Raw genomic sequence first — 18,754 nt, 5'->3', positions numbered from 1 at the left:
ATTAGACAATAGACAATAGACAATAGGTGCAGGAGTAGGCCATTCAGCCCTTCGAGCCAGCACCGCCATTCAATGCGATCATGGCTGATCACTCTCAATCAGTACCCCGTTCCTGCCTTCTCCCCATACCCCCTCACTCCGCTATCCTGAAGAGCTCTATCCAGCTCTCTCTTGAAAGTATCCAACGAACTGGCCTCCACTGCCTTCTGAGGCAGAGAATTCCACACCTTCACCACTCTCTGACTGAAAAAGTTCTTCCTCATCTCCGTTCTAAATGGCCTACCCCTTATTCTTAAACTGTGGCCCCTTGTTCTGGACTCCCCCAACATTGGGAACATGTTTCCTGCCTCTAATGTGTCCAATCCCCTAATTATCTTATATGTTTCAATAAGATCCCCCCTCATCCTTCTAAATTCCAGTGTATACAAGCCCAATCGCTCCAGCCTTTCAACATACGACAGTCCCGCCATTCCGGGAATTAACCTAGTGAACCTACGCTGCACGCCCTCCATAGCAAGAATATCCTTCCTCAAATTTGGAGACCAAAACTGCACACAATACTCCAGGTGCGGTCTCACCAGGGCCCGGTCCAACTGTAGAAGGACCTCTTTGCTCCTATACTCAACTCCTCTTGTTACTAAGGCCAACATTCCATTGGCTTTCTTCACTGCCTGCTGTACCTGCATGCTTCCTTTCATTGACTGATGCACTAGGACACCCAGATCTCGTTGAACTCCCCCTCCTCCTAACTTGACACCATTCAGATAATAATCTGCCTTTCTATTCTTACTTCCAAAGTGAATAACCTCACACTTATCTACATTAAACTGCATCTGCCATGTATCCGCCCACTCACACAACCTGTCCAAGTCACCCTGCAGCCTTATTGCATCTTCCTCACAATTCACACTACCCCCCAGCTTAGTATCATCTGCAAATTTGCTGCATTGAAATAAAAGTCTCCTTTTCCCTGAAAAAAAAATGCCAATATCACGTCTCTAAGTCAAATGCCAAACCAGTGGCAATTTGTATTGAAGTAAATTGCGAGCTGTTTTCTGCCACAGACTCTCATTCCATTAGGAACCAGAACAAATCCCATCCAACTTATTTTACATTAACCTCTTAATATTTATTATTGGCAAAAAGCATATTTTTTATCCATTTCACTGGCGTCGTGTGCCTGTAATTGCCCAAAGATGCCTCACAATTTATTGGAAGACAAATTGGAGAGAAAAGGAAGTTAAAGCCACAATTATATTATTTTATAGTGCTCTCTTTCAACATGTGTGGAATCGTCAGTCAAACAGCAGACATTTTATAACCTGCTACACAGAGCAACATATTTTCTGAACCTGGCATTATACCACTTACTTGGCAATGATAATGACTTTTGCCTTAATCATTTGCTCGTTTAACTTTTCCAGCAGCTGCTCCTTCTTACTCTTTGGTTGAACGCTAAGTGAGCCACTTCCTTTTCGGCTGCCACTGTTTCGAGTGCTTACGCTTCCTGTGTGAAAATGGAAGAAAATGTTCACCTTGAATTTTTTTCAAATGAGTTTAAAGGCAATCAACTAAAAAAAAAAAAAAGGAAAAACCAAATCTCGCAGATGTTTTAAATCTGAAATAAAACCAGAAAAATGTAGTAAATACTCAATAGGTCAGGCGGCAGAGAGAGAAAAACAGAGTTAACGTTTCAGGAAATGAAAATAAAAAAGCTCCTTAGGTTCAGTTCAGCTGAAATAAACCCCCCAAAATTCTGATCCTTGCAACGTGAAGTATTAACTCTATTTCTCTTCCTATAGATGTTGCCTGATCTACTGTGTGTTTCCAGTATTTTTTGTTTTTGTGTTATAGAGTCTTTGTTGTGTTGTAGAGTTACTTCGTGGAAACAAGCCCTTCGACCCAACTTGGCCACACTGGCCAACATGTCCCATCTTACACTAGTCTCACCTGTCTGCGTTTGGCCCATATCCCTCCAAACCTGTCCTATCCAATGTTTCTTAAACATTGAGATAGTCCCTGCCTCAACTATCTCCTCCGGCAGCTCATTCCATACACCCACCCCCCTTTGTGTGAAAAAGTTGCCCATCAGGTTCCTATTAACTCTTTCCCCTCTCACCTTCAACCAATGTCCTCTGGTTCTGAATTCCCCTACCCTGGGCAAGAGACACTGTTTGTTTACCCAATCTATTCCTCTCATGGTTTTGTACACCTCTATAAGATCCCCACTCATCCTCCTGCACTCCAAAGAGTGGAGTCCTTGCGGCCAGATCAATTTTCATCAGAACTGGGAAACGTTATAAATTAAACACAGGAAGGGAAGGGGGAGGAGTAATGGTTTGGTGGAAAGAACAAAGGAAATGTCAGTGATGGGGTGGAAACCTAAAGAAACTGCAGCTATCTCACAGCTCCAGTGATCTGGGATCGATCCCGACCTCAAGTCCTGTCTTGGATTTAGTGTTTATCTTTTTGGGACAGAGTCACATCCAAAAGTCACATCACAGGGCGGCACGGTGGCGCAGCGGTAGAGTTGCTGCCTTACAGCGAATGCAGCGCCAGAGACCCGGGTTCGATCCCGACTATGGGTGCTGTCTGTACAGAGTTTGTACATTCTCCCCGTGACCTCCCCCCCTCCCCCTCCCTCACGGTGGTCCCCCCACGCCATTGTTCATTGTTCTTTGTTCATTGTTCATTAAATACCAGTGGCCCAAATTATTCTGTACAATGCACATTTTACATATTTGAACGCATACTGACAAGGATTTTTATTTGTTCATTTAAGTGAACCGGGAAAGTTGCTCCTGAATTTTCAATAGAGATTCAAGTGGTATAAGTGTGAAAGGGGACTTGACTGAATCAGGGAAGATCACGAGAGGACTTAACCAGGTGGATGTGGAGAGGAATTTGTCTCTATCTTCTCAGCAAAAATCTAGAACTGGGTTCACTGTTGCAAAATAAAAGGTCATCAATTTAAGACTGAAAGAAGTAACATTTTTCTTATGGATCTTAAGTCTTTGGAATCCTCACAGGGTAGTGGAAACCAAGAGTGAATTGCCATGAAACATTTAAGCCATTAAACAAGGGGTTTAAAGTTACCAAACATAGAACTAGAGTGAACGGATGATCCATGCTGTATCTCTAAACTAAACCGAAGATACATTTTTACCCCATTATCTTTAGGTGTCTTTTGTGTGTCCAACCCGCAGGCATTGCCACTTTCATTTCACTGCACATCGAGTATGTGTATGTGACAAATAAATTTGACTTGACTTGACTTGACTTGTAGTCCATGAATTGCAGAACGATAAAATCATTGCCTGCAGAAACCAATTCAAGGTCAATTTACATATTGAGCCTCATTGCATGAGATTGGATAGCAAGAGTGGGACACAATTAGCCTTATGTAGGACACAAAATGCTGGAGTAACTCAGCGGGTTAGACGGCATCTCTGGAGAAAACGATTAGGCGACATTTTGGGTCAGAACCCTTCTTCAGACTGAAAGATAGAGAAGGCCAGACCAAAGCAGGGCCAGTAACAGATGACCTCAGGAAGGGGTGGAGTCCATAATGGCCCATTGTTGGCTGCGGAAGATGAAGTGCTGAAGTTGTGCTGTGTATATGCTGGACATTGATGAGATTCCATCTGGAGTGTGCACAGCTTTGGTTTCTATAACCATGAAAGGAAATGCTTGCCTTAGAGATGGTTTGTTGAAGATTCATTAAGCTCTCTACTGCATGAAGAGATTGTGTGAGCAGTACCCATATTCCCTGAAATTTGGTGGAATAAGCTGTAGCCACATTGAAGCACATTTTCAACTAGGTATCATTGTAATGTCCACCATTTTGTCTCTTACACTGACTGCTCTCCCTTTCATAGACTGCTTCTTTTCACTGTAAAACCTACAACTAGGAGAAGCAGCGTCAAGATAAAGGATCTTTTAATTTGGAATAGGAATGAGTAGACCTTTCTTGGTGAATATGGTTCTGCATCTTTGAAACTGTCTCAGAAGCCTCTGGCTATGCAACTAATGAGTGTATTGGATAGGCTTCCCAGCGCCCAGTAAATGAAGGGAAATAGTGCACCATTGTAATCATAGTAAAACATGGAGCAAGCTCAAATCCTCCTGTTGTGCTCGATGCAAATTCCACTTACAAGGTAGAGATATATCGCCGCGATAATTGTGTCATACCTCTTTGTGACCGATAAGATGATCGATTTGAGATCTGCGAACCAGTTGAACTTGGTCTTCGCGCTGTTGCCTGTTCTGGAAAGTGGACATGGATGGAATCTATGGACGCTTGCAAATTAATCGATTTTAGAGAGCCAAGGGAGCTCTTCCTTTGTGACTCATTCTGATCATCTTCACTGTCATCTTTAGCAGAAGCATTATCACCCTCCTTGTCCTCATCCCACAGACCATGGCACTAGAAAAACATTTTATTTTAAAAAGTTGTAGGATGTATCAGTGGTGTATACTTAATACGATAATATTTTGTTTGATTTTCAAGTGAATGCACTGACATCTCTTCCAGACATATCTTTTGTCTCTTCACTGCAGTCTCATTACTGCAGTAGTGATACGAGAAAAACTACTGCCTCTCAGCTCCTGCAACTCAGGTTCAATCCTATTCTAAGGTGCTATCTGCGTGGAGTTTGCACGTTCTCCCCATGACAGCGCGGGTTTAATCCAAGTTTCATTCCACATTCAAAATCATGTGGATTATGAGGTTAATTGGCAACTGTGAACTGCTATCAATTTCGATGATGGGGAAGTGGTGATGGGAATGTGGTGTGGATTAAAGCTTATGGCAAGTGTGGACTGAAGGTATATATCAATTTAATGACCACCATTTTGACTCATGGTCTACCCCCTCTCTTACTCTTCCGCCTGCGATTCATTTCTCTGCGCCTTAAAATTTGATATTGGCTTGTCTTTCTTTTATTTATTATGTTAGCTTTGTGAACTTTGTTTACAGACCTGTTATGCTGCTACATGTAAGAATTTCAATCTTCCACATTCGGCACATATGATAATGAAACACTCTTGACTCTTCTCACTGCCCTACACCATACAATGTTTGTATCATCTGTGAAAGATTGCCTTCTGCGGGGAAGAGCAGCGATATATAATTACCTTTAAGATGGATCGGTGGAAGAACAGTGCCAGCAGTTGTATCAGGTCATAGTGCACATAACCCTCCTTTTTCTCGATTCCGATTATGTTCGGGACAAAGTCAGGTTTGTCTTGGTTTACAATAAAATTTGTATTCCACGGAAAGAATCCAAACTGGAAAAAGTACTTGATCACAATCGTTACCTGTGAGGAGATGGGATGACATATTTTTACATGGCAGATTCCACAGTGTTCAAAAAAGATGAATAATGTCAAATGTTTTAGCAATGATGCGTCAGGGGTTATGGGGGGGGGGGGGGGGGGCAGGGAAGGCAAGAGAATGGGGTTGGGAGGGAAAGATAGATCAGCCATGGTTGAATGGCGGAGTAGACTTGATGGGCCGAATGGACTAATCCTGCTCCCATAATGTATGAACTTTGCAAGAGTTAACTTTCATCACGGTTAACTTTCCTCCTTTCCAATATAACCATATAACCATATAGCAACTACAGCACGGAAACAGGCCCGTTCGGCCCTACCAGTCCATGCCGACCACTCTCTCTGACCTAGTCTCATCTACCTGCTCTCAGACCATAACCCTCCAATCCCCTCTCATCCATATACCTATCCAATTTACTCTTAAATAATAAAATCGAGCCAGCCTCCACCACTTCCACCAGAAGCCCATTCCATACAGCCACCACCCTCTGAGTAAAGAAATTACCCCTCATGTTACCCCTAAACTTTTGTCCCTCAATTCTAAAGTTATGTCCCCTTGTTGGAATCTTCCCCACTCTCAAGGGGAAAAGCCTACCCACGTCAACTCTGTCCGTCCCTCTTAAAATTTAAAAAACCTCTATCAAGTCCCCCCTCAACCTTCTACGCTCCAAAGAATAAAGACCCAACCTGTTCAACCTCTCTCTGTAGCTTAAGTGCTGAAACCCAGGCAACATTCTAGTAAATCTCCTCTGTACCCTCTCCATTTTGTCGACATCCTTCCTATAATTTGGCGACCAGAACTGCACACCATACTCCAGATTCGGCCTCACCAATGCCCTGTACAATTTTAACATTACATCCCAACTTCTATATTCGATGCTCTGATTTATAAAGGCAAGCATACCAAACGCCTTCTTCACCACCCTATCCACATGAGATTCCACCTTCAGGGAACAATGCACAGTTATTCCCAGATCCCTCTGTTCCACTGCATTCCTCAATTCCCTACCATTTACCCTGTACGTCCTATTTTGATTTGTCCTACCAAAATGCAGCACCTCACACTTATCAGCATTAAACTCCATCTGCCATCTTTCAGCCCACCCTTCCAAAAGGCCCAAGTCTCATTATTAACTACACCACCTATCTTAGTATCATCTGCATATTTACTAATCCAATTTGCCACACCATCATCCAGATCATTAATGTAAATGACAAACAACAGTGGACCCAACACAGATCCTTGGGGTACTCCACTAGACACTGGCCTCCAACCTGACATACAGTTGTCAACCATTACCCTCTGGTATCTCCCATTCAGCCATTGTTGAATCCATCTTGCAACCTCACTATTAATACCCAACGATTTAACCTTCTTAATCAACCTACCATGTGGAACCTTGTCAAATGCCTTACTGAAGTCCATATAGACAACATCCACAGCCTTGCCCTTATCAATTTCCCTGGTAAACTCTTCAAAAAATTCAAGAAGATTAGTCAAACATGACCTTCCAGGCACAAATCCATGTTGACTGTTTCTAATCAGGCCTCGTTTATCCATATAATTATATAGTCAATTTTCAGAAGCTGCTCAGTTCTGAGAAAAGAAAATCATGCTTATCTGCAGTAATAGGAAATAAGGTTACAGAACAAGACAGACAAAGGTAAACCTTCTACAAACCTCTGTGTAAACAATGGCCGTCATCCAGAAACGCTTGCTTGGCCTGGGAACAGACAGCATAGCCCACAGGAAGATTAGGATGGGAAGTACCAGGGTGATCATTGAGGCTGACACTATGTGATTGAGGATGATGACAAAGAAGCAGAGCTTTTCTGAGCGGGCCACCAACGTATTGTACAGGGCAAAGAACAGCAGGAAGGCACGAGGCTGCGCACTGTAGAATGTCTCTGAATCTTCCAGCTCGTCATCGTAAAACATCCTGAAATGTAAGACGTTGGAATAACATTGGAGACGGAGGCTGGCTCAATAATAAGAGATGTAGAGCTAAGATATACAACTTTAAATAAAAAACGTTACGCAAACATCAACCTCACTGGAGACCCTCAGACGATTTTTAATTGGACTTTATCTTGCAATAAACGTTATTCTTTTTATCCTGTATCTGTACACTGTAAATTGGAAGGAACTGCAGAAACTGGTTTACACCAAAGATAGACACAAAAAGCTGGAGTAACACAACGGGTCAGGCAGCATCTCTGGAGAAAAATGAATAGGTGACGTTTCGGGTCGAGACCCTTCTCTGAAGAAGGGCTCTACCCGAAACGTCACCTATTCCTTTTCTTCAGAGATGCTGCCTTATCCGCTGAGTTACTCCAGCTTTTTGTGTCCGTACACTGTGGACGGCTTGATTGTAATCATGTGTAGTGTTTCTCCTGACTGGAAACTACGCAACAACAAAGCTTTTCACTGTACCTCCGTACATGTGACAATAAACCAAACTAACCTAAAACTAAACTAAACAAAGTATCTTAGAATCATACAGCACAGAACAGGCCCTTCGGCCCAAATCGTCCATGCCTACCCAGCTGCCACATCTAAGCTAGTCCTACGTTTGGCCCGTATCCCTCCAAACCTTTCCCATCTGTTCTCCTGACCAAATGTGGGTCTCAAGTACTTCCTCTGGTGGCTAGTTCTATATAATTACCTCTATGTGAAAAAGACACACCTCAGGTTCCTATTAAATCTTTCCCCTCTCGCCTGAAAGCTGTCCCCCCTAGTTCTAGTTTTGCTCTCCAGTTATAGTGCTGGAGTAACCGAGCAGTCAGGCAGCATCTCTGGAGAACATGGATATGCGACGTTTCCGGTCGGGACCCTTCTTCAGACTGATTGTGATAGCTGGAAATGACTTGGGAACGGGACAAGGTCTGGCAAGTGGATACAGTGGATACAGGGGAGGAGGTTTTTGTTTGGGCAGCATGGTGGCGTAGCAGTAGAGCTGCTGCCTTACAGTGCCAGAGACCTGGGATTGATCCTGACTACGGGTGTTGTCTTTACGGAGTTTGTACTTTCTCCCCTTGACCTGCGTGGGTTTCCTCCGAGATCTTCGGTTTCCTCCCACACTCCAAAAATTTAAAGTTTTGTAGGTTAATTGGCTTGGTACAAGTATAAAGTGTCCCTGGTGTGTAGGATAGAGTAACTGAGTCGGTGTGGACTCAGTGAGCCGAAGGGCACGTTTCCGCGCTGTATCTCAAAACTAAATTAAACTAAATAGAACACACAACTTACTTGTTAAGAAGCAGTTCGCTAGCAGTTAGCTCGTGGCTTAGGTTTGGAAAGATTGGATCTTCAAGCAGGTCCAGTCTGCTGTCTGGGGTGAGAGCCATGAGATGCTTTTCACCTGCCGAGTCTGAGCTGAAGGTCAAAGGATCGAGGCTCACGGCTTTGCTGTAGGAAGGTGGGACCTCTTCAGTCATGGTTTCTGTTGTGTACACAGGCACTGTGGCCTCTTCATCCTGCTCATCCTCCACCTCCTCAATGGTGTCCGTCGTCCCTTGACGTGAATACAGCATGGTGCACTGTGTTGGCTCACTACGATAAGAAACAACACAATTCAGTCCTTCCTTTCAAAGCTTTTTTTAGATTTGTAACCTTTACCTATTCAAAGGGCTTGGAAATGCGCTACTCTTTTATTGAAGCACAAATTCGAGAGCTTTGAAGAGGAAGAGGCCCATTACATTTTTGGCACCAGTTTCATGCACATATTCCTCCCACATGCTAAGAATGTGAACATAATTGTTCATGAGCTCATGCTTCTGTATCATTACAAATGGCCCTGTGCAATTAAAATGGAAGAATGTAACGGGTCAGGATACATAAAGGAGATAACGCACGTAAATATCTCTAATCACTTGCACTGCATTCGTCAGAATTAAACATTCGAGAAAAACTCCTCCTGATTTCTTTCCAGTCCTTGATGGTTATAATTCAGTGTGCGCTAAAACTTCTCCAGCACATTAAGATCTCATTTTTGTTTTGTCAGTGACCATTCATGACTGTTAGACTTTCACGGCAAGAGTTTACAGGATATCTGAGAGTCACAGGCATCACAGGGTCCTTACACAACATGCATACATGTTCGAGCAGGCAGCAAGCAGCAAGAAGATCCTTTATTCTCCACAAGGCATTGTAATAAATTTTAGCGTCTTCAACGTTGCCTGAATCAACACCAGCTGATTCATCATAGGTCAAGGACTATATACCCCTTGGTACGTAGGGGTACATTTCATCTATCCCTCTACGTGTCATGGTACAAAGTGCAGAATTAATGAAAGGAGAAAGAAGTAGCCCTTGCACTTTAAGTCCAGCAAATTTACCATAGCACAGAATTATCAAAGACATTTTTAAGACCGAAGTAAAAATCTAGGATAATTTGCACTGAAATTTCTAGGTTCTGACACAATTTTTCAAAGGGGTATTTGAACAGAATCATGATGGAAAATGAACATTCAAGTAAATGTTAGAGAAGAATGTTACTGTAAAGTGTTAATCTTAAACTGTTTAAGATTAGCACTTTAAGAACCAGGGGCCACAGTCTTAAAATAAAGGGGAGGCCATTTAAAACTGAGGTGAGAAGGAACTTTTTCACCCAGAGAGTTGTGAATTTGTGGAATTCTCTGCCACAGAGGGCAGTGGAGGCTAAATCATTAGATGGATTTAAGCGAGAGTTAGATAGAGCTGTAGGGGCTAGTGGAATCAAGGGATATGGGGAGAAGGCAGGCACGGGTTACTGATTGTGGATGATCAGCCATGATCACAATGAATGGTGGTGCTGGCTCGAAGGGCCAAATGGCCTCCTCCTGCACCTATTTTCTATGTTTCTATGTTAATTCTGAGCCTACTATGCATTTATGATGGACTGTCTTTCGGGGCTGAATTGGAATCTTAGAGCAACTAGGATGCTGTAGAATTAAGTCCTCAGCATAAACTGACGTACCTTTAGAAAGGCGATGAGAAGGAATTTCTTTAGTCAGAGGGTGGTGAAACTGTGGAATTCATTGCCACAGACAGCTGTAGAGGCCAAGTCACTGGATATTTTAAAGGCGGAGGTTGACAGATTCTTGATTAGTGAGTGTGTCAGGGGTTATGGGGCGAAGGCAGGAGAATGGGGTTGAGAGGGAAAGATAGATCAGCCATGATTGAATGGCAGAGTAGACTTGATGGTAAGAAGTTATGAACTTATGAAATCTGAACAACACTTAATTTAAGAACCAACAATATGATGATCAAGGTATAGAAATAAGGAACTGCAGTTGCTGGTTTTCAAAAAAAAGACACAATGTGGTGGAGTAACTCAGTGAGTCAGGCAGCCTCCTTGGAGAACATGGATGTGTGATGTATCAGGTTGAGTTTAAAGAAGGGTCTTAACCCGATACATCACCTATCATGTTCTCCAGCTGGCACACTGAGTTACTCCAGCACTCTGTGTCTTTTTTTTGTGAATCAAAATATCCTTGTTTCATGTCTTCTGAAAAATATTCTTTATTCATCACTTCCTAGCTGATTTATTAAACCTCAGGTGTCATTGATACAAAGCCAGAAAAGGGAAATTGTTTCATTGACATAGGAACTTGGTTACAATGTGGAGTTCCAAACTCCATATCTAATAATGATATTGAGTCATTGGAGAACTGCAGACAACAATTTTTTTTGTAAGGTTATAACCAAACTTAGAAGGATGCTGCTGTAATAGGCAGTATAAGCAGTCTGGAGAAATGACAGTGAAGTGACCTTACTGAATTTGTTAAAATGACTCAGCGGTTTAAATGGATAGATGTAATTCAAGTGTTTCCATTTGCTATGGAATCCAAAATTAGATAGCATAACTATCACATCACATAAATAAATCATCTAAAGAATTTAGGAAGTTCTTAATGCAGGGAATAATATTGATGTGGTTAGGAGGGGATGATGCACATTCAAGGCAGAAAGGACTAGTGCAATACAGGCCCATGGTGGGAAGGGGGAATTTAGAATTGATTAGAACAGTTTTGCCAAGAGACCTGTTTCCATGCTGAGATGTTCGATACATAAATCTGACCAATTCTGGTGTAGTCTCTACATTAAATAGCATAATGGAAAGGAACTGTACAGGCCAGATTAATGATATGGCTCTCAGAGTTATACGTGAGGCAGGGACTATAGCAATATTTAGGCAGCATGGATTTACCAAAGGTTAGCATGGATACGACAGGTTTAGAGGGATATGGGCCAAACGCAGACAGGTGGGACTAGTGTAGATGGGACATGATGGTCGGTATGGGCAAGTTGGGCCGTAGGGCCTGTTTCCATGCTGTAAGATTCTATGACTCTAAGAACCAGAGGACAAAGTCTTAAGGTGAGAGAGGAAAGATTTAACAGGAATGTAAGGGGTGAATTTTTCCACACAGAGGCTGGTGGGTATAGGGATTCATTCAGATTTATCGATTAAACATCTTCTCATTAAATTTATAGCATCCAGGATTAAATAACGGTGCAGTTACATTGTGCAAGGTGGAATCATGTTTAAAAGTATGATCATGCCAGCGCATACTATGCAAACATATCGTATATATATATTGTTAATATTAAGCATGCATGAATAAGGCACCTTGACACTATACTGCCACTTTCAACCGATGAAGAGGACATATCAAGGCTGTACATTTTACGAAGTTTAGGTCGAGCACGTTCACTTGTTTTAGGGATATCATCTATATCATCTAGGGTTGACTGACGTGAATACAGCATGGTAGCTTCAGTGTAGCAGCTATCAGTACAAAACATCAGAATGACACAGAAACACAGCAATTAGACAGAAGTGCACAAAGCAGCCACATGCACAGATGAATGTCTTTTATTTTTACAAAAGGGGGCAAAATCTCTGAGGTTCAGTTGGTGTGCACTGCCCCTGGGGGCTGCGTTCTTCTCTGTGACAGTTTGACAGAAATAAAATACACACAAGGACAAAAGGAGTATTGTGCCAGTTAACAAAAAGCAAAACGAGACTCGTCTATTTTGTCACTTTGTCACTGATCGGATAGACCGTAGTAATTCAAACATGGGTTTAACAAACACAGCCAAGGGGATGAAAACACAATAGCTGGTGTTTAGTATGTAGGAAGGAACTGCAGATGATGGTTTAAACCGAAGATGGACACAAAAAGCTGGAGTAACTCAGCGAGTCAGGCAGCATCTCTGGAGAAAAGGAATAGGTGACGTTTCGGGTCGAGACCTATCTTCAGGATTGTTCAGAATGCTGACTGACCCACTGAGTTATTCCAGCTTCTTGTGTATAGCTGGTATTTAGTAGTCAGTGTATTCAAACTTCTGTCAGTCAGACAGTCAAATCTAAAATATATGTTTTAGAGGTGCTCCTACATCAAAGAACCACCAGTGGTAAAGAAAACAGAACCAATAGACTTTAACTGATCAGTGTTACCCAAACATGCTCCAAAACCTGGAAAGATAAAACTGAGAACATATACAAGAAATAAATCAAAAATCACTCTTGAGAGATGAAAATAACCACAGGAGATAATGAAGTTATTTAAAATTTATTTATATTTTTGTATCTCATTTCAAAGATGTACCGGTTTGTAGGTGAATTTGCTTCTGTAAATTGTCCCTAGGGTGTTGGATAGATCTAATGTATTGGTCAGCGCAGGCTCGGTGGGCTGAAGGGCCTGTTTCCATGCTGTATCTCCAAACTAAACTAAACTAAACCTTGACAGAATAGAAATAGAGAAATCCACTTTGTTCTGCTTGAGGTTTCTAGAGCAACAAGTGATAGTCTTAAATTAGATGTTGGCCTGTCGGGCCTTATGAAAAGAAGCACTTCTTATTGTGGAAAACATGTTCACTCCCCTTGGCAATCCAAAATATTGTGGCGATGAGGTCAATTCAACATTTCAACAATGAGGGAGGGGGGGGGGGGGGGGGAGAGGGGGGGGGGGGAGAACAAAGGAGGAGCCGACGTACTTTGTGACTGTCAGTGGCGACTATTTGCATATCTTGGATTTGCAAGCAAGGAATTTCACTGTGACTTGTTACATGTGACAATAAAGTATTCGATTCCATTTCACTTGTCCAGGAAGGATCTTAAGGGTTACAGAACCAAGGTGGATTAAGACATTCATCAGCCATGACTAAAGATTTGGTTGGACTTCTCACATTCCTAACTTCTAGGCGAAAGAGTTGAAAATATTATACCCTATTGTTTCATCAGCGATGTTATAGTCACTACGTTCTCTTTCCAATAATGAGCAGAATAGGCTTATAAGAAACCGTTGAGTTGATGTAGAACCAGTCATGATGGGAAATCATTAACACTAGGTAATGCCACCCCAGTAACGGACTGTTCCAGATGCTACGGTCAGGCAAACGCCTCCGCTGTCACGCTGTGAAAACGGAGAGGATGAGACGGAGCTTCTTCCCACAGGCCATCAGGACTGTCAACTTTGATAACCCCAGAGACTAAATTTTTGTCGACACTTTTTGTGCTATGTTTAGTAACTTATTAACTTTATTTATATGCTGTAACTGTAATTATTTTTGTGCACAACCCGCAGGCATTGCCACTTTCATTTCACTGCACATCGAGTATGTGTATGTGACAAATAAATTTGACTTGACTTGACTTGACTTAATTACAGTTGGTTTCATGCTGGTCTTTAAAGCTGGTCGGCTGTTAAATCATACTCACTCAGCTGGTCTGACAAGAGAGATTGAGATAACTTAGAGCCATCACCCCAATTTAAATTCTGTAAAACACGAATGACAGATGGAATTGGATGCACACCATAGGGAAGGACTGCACATGAAGATGATAGATGGACAACTTTATTTATTATGAATAGTGCTGAAAGATTTAAGGATTAAAGGTGAAAATGACCCAGAGTTGCTGGTAAAAAGAGCTGTCGACACGTCAACAAAGTCAATAGAAAACAGGGGGCAAAGCGGTAGACTTGCTGCTTCACAGCGCCAGAGACCTGGGTTTGATCCTGACCATGGGTGCTGTCTGTACTGAGTTTGTATGTTCTCCCTGCGACCGTGTGGGTTTTCCCTGCGTGCTCCGGCTTCCTCCCAAACTCCAAAGACGTACTGGTTTGTAGGTTAATGTCTTTGCTAAACATTGTAAATTGCCCCCTAGTGTGTGTAGGATAGCGTACCGCTGTCGGTGTGGACTTGGTGCGCTGAAGGACCTGTTTCTGCGCTGTATCTCTAAACTAAACTAAACGAAACTAAGTTGAAACAGTAGAATGTGAGTTTAGAAGAATGCATGAACAAACTGGATGACTCTTCAGTCACTTCACTCTGTGACCAGGCTACAAGAAATAAGTAAAACATTTCCGCACTGGGACCAGAGCGTAGGGTTGTGACAAGACTTAAAGGACTGGGACTTTCAACCTGAGAAAAGATCCCATGCAAGTAAATAAACAACATAGTTAGATTAAATATGAACATAGCACAGTGGAGCACAAGAACAGGCCCTTCAGTTCAGAATATCTGTGCCAAACACAATGCAAGACCAACTCTTATCCGCCTGCACATGATCCATATTCCTCCATTCTCTGCATGTCCACAGGGCTATCAAAAAGTCTCAAATAACACCATCATATCTGCCTCAACCATCACCCCCAGCAGCGCCTTTTTAGACACTCAGTGCCCTCGGTGTGACAATCCAAGTCTGTCCAACCTCTCTAATACCCTCTAATCCAGGCATCTAACATAATGATTTAAATTAAACCATGGTAATGGGCTGAATTAGGGCTGATGGCCTAATTCTAATTCGATGTTTTATGGTCTTATTATCTGCAACAATAAATGGCATGTTTTCCAACACAGGAAGCATTTCTTCACATCCAACATACCTGCAATGGCATCCCAGGTAGGCTGGAGGATACTGAAACTCTGTGATCATTGTGGAGGGGCGGGGGAGGCGGTGGTTGGGTGAAGTTTTTGGTTTCTGTGGTAATGTGCTCTAGTGGCCAGCTATAAGTCAAGCAATGGTCAAAGAAACCTTGTTTTAATCTAATTAATTGTGCTGCAGAAAAACAGGTCAATTTTAAGTTATGAATTGTAGGTTACTTGAAGCTTTTCAAAATCTTCCAGGTAATTTGGGTGGCACAGTGGCCCATGGGTAGAATTGCTACCTCACAGTGCCAGAGACCCAGGTTCGATCCTGACTAGGAGTGCTATCTGCATGGAGTTTGTACGTTCTACCTGTGATTAAGCGGGTTTTCTCCGGGTGCTTTGGTTTCTTCCCACACTAAAAAGACATACAGGTTTGTGGGTTAATTGGCTTCTGTGAATTGTACATTGTCACGAGTGTAGGATAGTGCAGGTGTACGGGGTGTGCTGGTGTACATCCCATACTAGTGTGCTAGTGTACGGGGCGATCGCTGATTGGCGTGGACTTGGAGGGACAAAGGGCCTGTTTCCATGCTGTATTGTATCTCTTAGATTGGATTTTACTGGACTTTATCTTGCACTAAACGTTATTCACGTTATTTCCTTTAACATGTAATTGTATGCTATGGATGGCTCGATTGTAATTATGTGTTGGCTTTCCGCTGACTTGTTAGCCTGCATGGACTCGGTGGGCCGAAGGGCCTGTTTCCGCACTGCCAGAGTCATAGAGTGATACAGTATGGAAGCAGGCCCTTCGGCCCAACTTGCCTACACCGATCAATATGTCCCAGCTACACTCGTCCCACCTGCCCACGTTTGGCCCATATCCCATCAAATATGTCTTATCCATGTACCTGTCTAACTGCTTCTTAAATGTTGGGATAATACCTGCCTCAACTACCTCCTCTGGCAGCTTGTTCCACACACCCACCAACCTTTGTGTAAAAAGGTTACCCCTTAGATTCCTGTTAAATCTTTTCCCCTTCACATTAAACCTATGTCTTCTGATCCTCGATTCACCTACTCTGGGTAAGAGACTGTGCATCTACCCGATCTATTCCTCTCATGATTTTATACACCTCAATAAGATCACGCTTCATCCTCCTCCACTTCAAGGAATAGAGTCCCAGCCTGCTCAACCTCTCCCTATAACTCACACCCTCTAGCCCTGGAAACATCCTTGTAAATCTTCTCTGTACCCTTTCCAGCTTGTCAGCATCTTTCCTACAACACAGTGCCCAGAACTGAACACAATACTCTGAATACCTTTTTGACCACCCTTTCCACCTTTCCAGCTTGTCAGCATCTTTCCTACAACACAGTGCCCAGAACTGAACACAATACTCTGAATGCAGCCTCACCAACATCTTATACAACTGCAACATGACCTCCCAATTTCTATACTCAATACTGACTGATGAAGGCCAATGTGGCAAATGCCTTTTTGACCACCCTTTCCACCTTGACTCCACCTTCAAGGAATCATTCACCTGCACTCCTAGATCCCTTTGCTCTACAGCACTACCCAGAGCCCTACCATTCACTGTGTAAATCCTGCCCATGTTCGACTTCCCAAAATGCAACACCAAACATTTCTCTACATTCAATTCCATCAACCATTCCTCAGCCCACCTGGCCAATCGATCAAGATCACGCTGCAATTTTTCCAGACCATCTTTACTATCTGGAATACCACCCACTTTCGCATCATCAGCAAACTTTCTAATCTTGACGTGTTTGTTCTCATCCAAATCATTGATATAGATGACAAACAGTAACGGGCCCAGCACCGAACCCTGAGGCACACCACTGCATCTCTAAACTAAACTAAACTAAACTAAACTAAACTAAACTAAACTAAAATAAACTAAACTAAAATAATTAAGGTTATTCACAAGAATAAAACAAACAAAATCCTTTGGGCAAAACATAAAATGCTGGAAACACTCAGCAGGTCAGTTACATCTGAGGACTGAGAAAAAAGGTCAATTAGTTTGGTTTAGGTAAGTTTAGAGGTGTCCAGATGACACACAATCTGCGACGCCTCAAACTTCTATTCCCTTTGGTCGCTGAGCGGCTGTTGCATCTGCAGCTTATCAGGTAAGGTTCAAGGTTTTGGCCCAATGTTGGGCCCATCTCAAGCTTCACCATTTACGAGCAGGAACTGATCCCTGTGATTGGCATCGTTCAACAAAAGCAACATTCTGAAGCCTATGTGTATAGAATGAATTGTGATCCTTCATAATGACCTCGGGTTCCGATAAACAGATGTAATATTGATAACCCACTGCCTCTATCAGATAAGAACACGTTCTATATGGATATGAAGGAACAATTATTTGCTCCATCTGATTTGTTTGCGTTTAAAAATACCTGATGGTGGAAGACCATCAACCCGAAACATTAGTATGACACAATGGAGTGACTCTGTGGGTCACGCAGCATCTCTGGAGGACAATTAAATATTTCTTTGTCCCCACACATGCTGTCTGACCTGCTGAGTTTTAATTGCAATTTCTCTTTTCACATTTAAAAGACAATGTTGATATTAGATGAACATGTAAAAATATGAAAAAACAAAGAACTGCAGATGCTGGTTTACACCAAAGAAAGACGCAAAGTGGTGGAGTAACTCAGCAGGTCAGGCAGCATGTGTAGGGGGAGAAACATTTAATTGTCCTCTGGAGATGCTGCCTGACCTGCTGAGTTACTCCGCACTTTGTGTCTATCTTATTTGCCACAGAATGCTGTGGAAGCAAAGTCAAAAGATATTTTTAAGGTGGAGATTGAGAGATTCTTGATTAGTACGGGTGTCAGAGGTTGTGCGGAGATGGCAGGAGAATGGGGTTGAGAGGGAAAGATAGATCAGCCATCATTGAATGGTGGTGTAAGCACGATGGCCCAAATGGCCTAATTCTGTTCCTATGACTTATGAACGTATTAATACTATTGCGAGTTATGTGAACAGCAATGCTCTTTAAGTGTCCTGCCATTCGTCGAAGAGTGAGGGGACCATCGTGAGTGAGGAGGGCCAACGAGAGCTACATGGTGGGGGGTTGCCGAGAATGATGGGGGACCAGGCAGGGGGGCGCCAAGAATGAGGGGGGGGGGGAAATGACACACTATACAACTCACGGTTACCATGCGGCTGCACACCTGCCTCAGGTGTACCGTGGCTTAGGTTTCCATTAACACCACAGAAATTCATGCCGGGTATTCATGCCACGTACAGCTTTACTCTCTAACATTGATATTCCTGCAAGAATTGGCGACAGACAGAATTGAATTCACCGCCACAGACGGATGTGGAGTCCAAGTCATTGAGTAATTTTAAGGCGCAGATTGACAGATTCTTGATTAGTAAGGGTGTCAGAGGTTAGGGGGAGAAGGCAGGAGAATGGGGTTGAGAGGGAGAGATAGATCAGCCATGATTGAATGGCGGAGTTGAATGATTCGGGTATATTCAAGTATATTCCAACTGAATACATGCAGGAGAATGGTCAGAACATA

The 18,754-nt window shown here is 42.7% G+C and overlaps 1 protein-coding gene across 1 annotated transcript in view; it reads right to left on the bottom strand.

Moving 5' to 3' along the window:
- LOC144593200 (piezo-type mechanosensitive ion channel component 2-like) overlaps positions 1 to 18,754 on the bottom strand; it is a 482,240-nt gene that overhangs the window by 21,760 nt on the left and 441,726 nt on the right. The window contains exons 39-44 of the mRNA XM_078398688.1: positions 11,943 to 12,101; positions 8,582 to 8,884; positions 7,016 to 7,274; positions 5,137 to 5,319; positions 4,192 to 4,426; positions 1,372 to 1,507 (exon numbers count right to left, since the gene is read on the bottom strand). Of these exons, the coding sequence (XP_078254814.1) occupies positions 1,372 to 1,507; positions 4,192 to 4,426; positions 5,137 to 5,319; positions 7,016 to 7,274; positions 8,582 to 8,884; positions 11,943 to 12,101 (1,275 nt within the window). The remainder of the gene's footprint in view (positions 1 to 1,371; positions 1,508 to 4,191; positions 4,427 to 5,136; positions 5,320 to 7,015; positions 7,275 to 8,581; positions 8,885 to 11,942; positions 12,102 to 18,754) is intronic.

Source organism: Rhinoraja longicauda, chromosome 4, assembly GCF_053455715.1.
Source record: "Rhinoraja longicauda isolate Sanriku21f chromosome 4, sRhiLon1.1, whole genome shotgun sequence".
Lineage (NCBI taxonomy): Eukaryota > Metazoa > Chordata > Chondrichthyes > Rajiformes > Arhynchobatidae > Rhinoraja > Rhinoraja longicauda.
Note: the sequence above shows the minus strand (reverse complement) of the source record. Positions and strands in the feature narration are given on the sequence as shown.